Source organism: Colossoma macropomum, unplaced genomic scaffold (assembly GCF_904425465.1).
Source record: "Colossoma macropomum unplaced genomic scaffold, Colossoma_macropomum, whole genome shotgun sequence".
NCBI classification, from domain to species: Eukaryota; Metazoa; Chordata; class Actinopteri; order Characiformes; family Serrasalmidae; genus Colossoma; species Colossoma macropomum.
This window is the reverse complement of record NW_023496042.1, coordinates 800,460-806,459: the sequence shown is the minus strand read 5'-3', so window position 1 is coordinate 806,459 and position 6,000 is coordinate 800,460. Positions and strand designations below refer to the sequence as shown.

The window sequence follows — 6,000 nt, the reverse complement described above, 5'->3', positions numbered from 1 at the left end:
GAGAGAATTACATGAAGATCATCAGCTTGTAATTAAGCTCCAAATTGCTACAAGGCAGCCATTAGCTTATTCAGTGTATCAACTACACTGCTCCAGTTTCCTCTATTTGGTTGTGCATTGAAACAGTGCTGGTTCTGCTACCAACACAAGTGAATCTGACTGATGGGGTTTTAAAACCTCAGTGTCACTGCTGGACTGAGAATAGATTAAGTGACCCTTATTAGTCCCACAACAAGGAAATTTCACCTCTGCATTTTTACCCATCCATGCAGTGAAACACCACATACACTCTAGTGAACACACACACTAGGGGGCAGTGAGCACACTTGCCCAGAGTGGTGGGCAGCCCTATCCACAGCGTCCAGAGGAGCAGTTGGGGGTTTGGTGCCTTGCTCAAGGGCACTTCGGTCACGTACCACCACGTCAATGTCACCCAAATAGTACTTGCTCTGTGAGGGTCTGTGGGGGTCCTGATCATTGATAAACAGAGTAAAGGTGGGTTTAAAAAGTATGCAGAGAAACAGATGGACTACAGTCTGTAATTGTAGAAATACAAAGTGCTCCTATATCGTAATTGGAGCTGTACCTAATAAAGCACTCAGTGAATCTAGAGTTTTGCCCAAGGACTCGTATAGGTATAGCTTACCCCGGCAGAAGACCAAACCCCAATCTGCAGTATGGGAGGCAGTGGTGTTACCCACTATACTATACCAACCTTACCACATCCATTGCTAACAGATGTATAATATATACATATGCATAGCTGTGCAATCTCCATAAAGAGACACTAGTGGTATAGTGGATCATACTAAAGAGCTCAGGGTCTTTAACTGTCATAGGATGTCACCTTTGCCACAAATCAGTTTGTGGAATTTCTGCCCTGCTAGATCTGCCCCTGTGATCTATACTGTACATTTACTGAACTAATACTGTTCCTTATTTTCAAATTCATAATTGCAATTTCAGAAAGATAAAAACATCTGAATGCTCAGGCTACTAGTGTTTCACGGCCAACCAGAACTTTCCAAACAAAATAAGAACACGAGGTAACTCTTATAAGATTCTACCATTTATTACACATGATGACATTCTTAAATAAAATCGCTTCACTCAACAGTTCTTGCATAGATATATTACAATACCAATTTAAAAAAGAATTACGAAACAAACCAGTAACAAAAATAAACTCTTCTTTTTCTTTTTTCCTTAATAAAGAACATTGTCATACTAACATCGTATAATACAAATAAGATTTGGAAATGCTTTTTACAGCAAAGAAAGCACAACTTAAAGGAATAAAGAGAGAGACAAAGAGAGATTGAGGTGGAATAAATGGGTGAGAAAGTGGCAGAGAGAGCATATCACTGCAAAAAGACATGAATTTACAGGAAGAACTTGGGAGAAGAGGAAAATGATACTCAGTGCAACATTGTGTGTTGTTTTATGATCAAACTCTTTCAGCATCATCTCATCCAGTTGACAACCTTCAGTGCAACACAGAGCAGCAAACATGAATGGATAGATGGTGAGAAACCAACCAGAGTTGTTTGTGTTTATCCCAAGTTGATGCAGTGTGGATATGAATCAGAGTTCAGGTCCAAGAACATTCCAAGCTCTGGAAACTGAAGCAAGAGGTGTTGGTGGTGTAGTGAGTGCATCTATACATACAAGGATCTATGCAAAAATGACACCAAGACCCATAGTTTTTCTTGAAGCGCTTGTGTGTGAATGTAAAACGATGAGTGAGATAGGATGATGCCCCATATGTAGCACAAGACATAATAGACAAGCATTTATGGACACGTGTCCAGTTTGAAACTGGTCCTACAGAAGAGGATATGGAGTGTGGTGAATACACACCGACCATGTGGATGGTGAACAATGGGTGGAGGTCTGTTATGTTTAGAGCTGCTTCAAAACGTCCCTGAAATCTTGCACTATAAGTTAGTAAGATGTTTCTAGGCTTTTCTGCTGCCTGGTGTGTTTTCTATCGAAGCTTTGGCCAATTCAAAGCTCTACAGTACATGATAAAAGAAACTAAGCTTACATAAACCTTGAAACCTTACATGTGCACTACATGTGTACGACCTTCTATTGACACCCATGTAACATAAGCTTGTAATTTAGAACTGTATGTCCCTGTTAATGTTAATGTGTTGACGGCAATCTGAAATACTGATTACAATCCATTAAAGTCCTCATGTTTGTAGTTGCACTCCATAATATCTCAGAGGAGCTGAATGTGTTGTAGTCTTCAGTAGTTTCTTTAAAGTAGGGGACTGGGATGACATTGAGTCTTTGTCATTTTTTATCGAAGCTAACTTGGCCTGGGAGACGGTTGTGAGTGGGGAGGGTTGTGGGTAAGCTGACACCCAGCTACATGGGTGAAATTGACTGTGTCGCGCAGTAGCGATAAGACCTTCCCAGTCAGCATAAGTTCAACGTGCCACTCCCCACCACCTCCGCCCCCTGGAGTGCTTAGTTCCACCTCATTGAAGGACTGACCAGGGCGGCTCACTGCCAGGAGAGCCCAATTCCTGTCTTGTTACCAGTACGGTCCTGCTGTCAGATGGCTCCCGCATTAGTTCACGTCAGGCAAGCGAGTGAAAAGGGCATGGTACATGATGCTGACAGATGACCAGACAGCAGGAGATTGGGCCTAAATATCACACACTGGTGTGGTGCCTTCTTTGTTTAGGAAGTTGGCATGAGGGTCCGTGTTGATTTTTTGTTATTGTTAGTTTGCTTCTGAATTCTATGTCAATCCATTGCCTCTAGGATAGTAATCATTTACTAAACAATAATATTAATAGTTTTAGTTTTAATCCTTAAAGTCAATGTTATGCCCACTGGTAGCAAAGGTATGATGTAATTTTATATTCATTATTTTTCACTCATGGCTTATGGAAATAAGCAGAGAAGTTGGAATTTTTGAACATTTGTGTTTTTGTGATTGTGTTTGTATTTTTTGATAAAATGTTATTGTTATCATCACATCTGTGGAGCAAAATGTCAATATAGAATGTAATGTAAATGTAATTTATTGTGTAAATTTACTGCTTTGCTAACATCTGAATAGTAAAACAACAGCAAAATGAAAGTAATAACTTGGCTTCTATGGGTTAATCTATGCACTTACATACTAAATGATGGACTATGTTTGAGGACCAGAGTAGTTCCTTCTTTTGTTGATGCTCTATCATTGAGAATGCAGAACCCACGCAGAGTTTATGGCACTGGCCCAAGCCACACTTCCTTAAAAGTGCTGAAACCCTCTCAGGTGTCATCTCTTGATTGTTATTTGTATTTCTATGCATTTTCCAACACTGTCAAATCACACACTACATGAAATGGGTTTAAGAAACTAAAAAAGAACCTGTGATTATGGCCTCAAAGCTTGAAATGTTAGATATGCCATACACAAAACATGAACGGTGACCAGCTATTCTGACCTAAGTGACGGCTCATGACAACCTAAAACATTTAAGGTGACCTGCCAACACACTGTTCACGGAAGCCTTCGCAAACGCTCGTATCTCTCTTACATTCATCATAAATGTCACACAAAGCCCAGACGATAATCATTCAACGTCAATAAAAAAAACCCAGTGGAATTCACGAGGATATCAGAAAATGATCTTGCGATATTTACAAAACACAGCCGTTCTCACTTTTTCTAGCAGTGTTGTTTTGATGTACACTATGCACAACTAAAAAGACGTTTCAAAGCTCACTGACAAACAATGCTGCTTTTTTTTCATCACTGCATGCTAGTCCTGGACAGCCTGAAGAAACATATCAAGCTGTGTGGGGGGAAAAAAATGCTGGGGAGCGTAAATAGCGCCGGGGGACGCTCAAGATGTGTGCAAGAACAAATTTGCTTTTTTTTTTTATCCTTGACAAGTATTAAAGTAGGCTTTCATTCCAAGAATTAAGCCGATTTCAGATGCTGTCTGTGTGCAGAATCCTTAACTCTTCATTACACTTGTGCAAATAGCAACTGTTCTTTCATTGTGCACATCAACAGGACGAAAGCAAAGAACGCCTAGTATATATTTTTTTTAATTTTTCATTTGTAGGAAAGGTCCAAAAGTGTCGCTGCGCAGCTGTTGGTTGGCGGGGAGGGACATTTGAGAGAGGGAGAGTTGTCCATATGTGTAGAAGGGGAGATGTCTTTTGTTCCACTGCCTCCAATCAGTTCATTGTGCACAACATAATGATACAGGAGATCCCATCTGGTCACCTTTTGCTTTTTAAATTCACACTTTCGATCCCAACAATGGCTTGAGGAAGCAAACAAGATACGGTTGGCTCAAAAACAGAGAACCAAAATAGTACTGTAAGTCAACGAATGGAACCATCCTTCAGAACAATGCATTTCAGAATCATTGTTCAAAGTTCCCATTTGTGTTAACTGCGATATACAATAGATATGATACGTTCCCATGTTATGCATTGGTGTCAGATGTAGGCTGTAGCCATGTTGATTCATGACAAAGTGCATACAAGGTTTTGTAGTTAATGCTGCTAGAAAATTTGGTGTTGAGTCTGAACTGAAGGGAACTGGATTTCATTACAGCAGCTCTGCATGGCTGAAGTGGTGTATGTTCCTGTTCCACCGTGTAATTGGCTCTTATTGGGCTAGTCAAGGTTGTGTCAATTCTCCAAACTTGGACCACAAGGTCCAGGCAAATCAGTGTGACTCACACAGGATGGTCCAAGTCATCTGGCCTAACCATTCCAGCCCGTGCTCCTGCTGCGAGCGTTTGGGTATATCCAGCATATTCAATCATGCCTTCTGTATGTATCCTTCAAGGTCTTCTGCTGGAGTGACAGGCAGACAGACCTGTGTGCTGTTTGCCTTTTCCCCTATGCACTCTCTCTCTCTCTCTCTCCAAATTCCCACTTTCTCTTCCTCTCCCTTGCTTTCGAGCCAGCTCCTCCTCTTTAAATATGCCTTTTCATGTGCAGTGCCAAGTGGTCCGACCGCGAGAAGCACCTGTAGGAGAAAAAAAAAACAGGGCATGAAGAATCAAGGCAGTTGACGAGCCACTCGACATGGTACTTTCTGAAAGATTAAAGGAATAGGTCATGCATTATTTACCCTAAAATGCTAATGTCAGTATTAAATGATGAAAGCTAGTTGGCAGCTAATGACGATTAGCTAATTAAGAAATATCATGCTAGCTTTTTTTTAATGTGATATCATATTTATGCATATTAGCATTTTTTTTAGGCATGGTCCTTGAGGTTGCTGCTTCCACCACTGAGTACTTGCAGCATTCTTTATATTTTTGTATATTATACTTTATAAAGCACATATCATTGAACTAAATTACAGGGATTTTATATATAAAATATATGTAAATATGTGAGGTGACTGAGTTACAGTGCTCAGAAAGGAGCTGTTGATATTCTTTTGGCAAAGTTCGACAGATGGTGACTCGAGATGCTGCCAGGAGGCATCAAACCAGCTGGTCCAATTCCACTCGCCCCTCCCAAGACAGGGGGTCCGGACATGGGCAGGACGGATTATGGCTCGGCCTGAGGGCCAGTCTACAGGTTATGTGTCTCACTGTGCTGTATTTAAGGCTAAAGTCAGGCAGGGAGTCTCTCTGTATGCTGTTGTCGCCCAGCACACACACAAACGTGCACACAACATTCATTCTTATGGTAATCTGGGCCTCCCTTGACAGCAGCAGAGTAGATACCCAAAGGTGTCTGAAAAGGCAGAATAGGCAGGGAGGGAGGAGCACTGCTGGGAAACAGACACTCCAAGCCTAAAATGCGTGAAGGACTTATTTACATCAAAAGGAGGGATGAGTTGAGATTCCCTTCAGAGCTCCTGGTCAATATCAGGAGATGGTCTGATTTTCCAGCAAGAGCATTAAGCTAAATTAAACTAACCCTCCAACGCATGACTGAAAAAATGTTTACTTTTTCTTGACCATATCAACTGAATCGCATTATCAGATTTTAGAGCATTTCTATTGGTCCATT

General features: G+C 41.0%; 1 protein-coding gene across 1 annotated transcript in view; it reads right to left on the bottom strand.

Moving 5' to 3' along the window:
- Positions 1-1,051: 1,051 nt before the first annotated feature.
- Positions 1,052-6,000, bottom strand: part of LOC118804337 (Krueppel-like factor 7) — a 46,249-nt gene continuing 41,300 nt past the window's right edge. Inside the window, exon 4 of the mRNA XM_036564824.1 lies at positions 1,052-4,999. Coding sequence (XP_036420717.1) covers positions 4,948-4,999 — 52 coding nt within the window. The 3' untranslated portion in view covers positions 1,052-4,947. The remainder of the gene's footprint in view (positions 5,000-6,000) is intronic.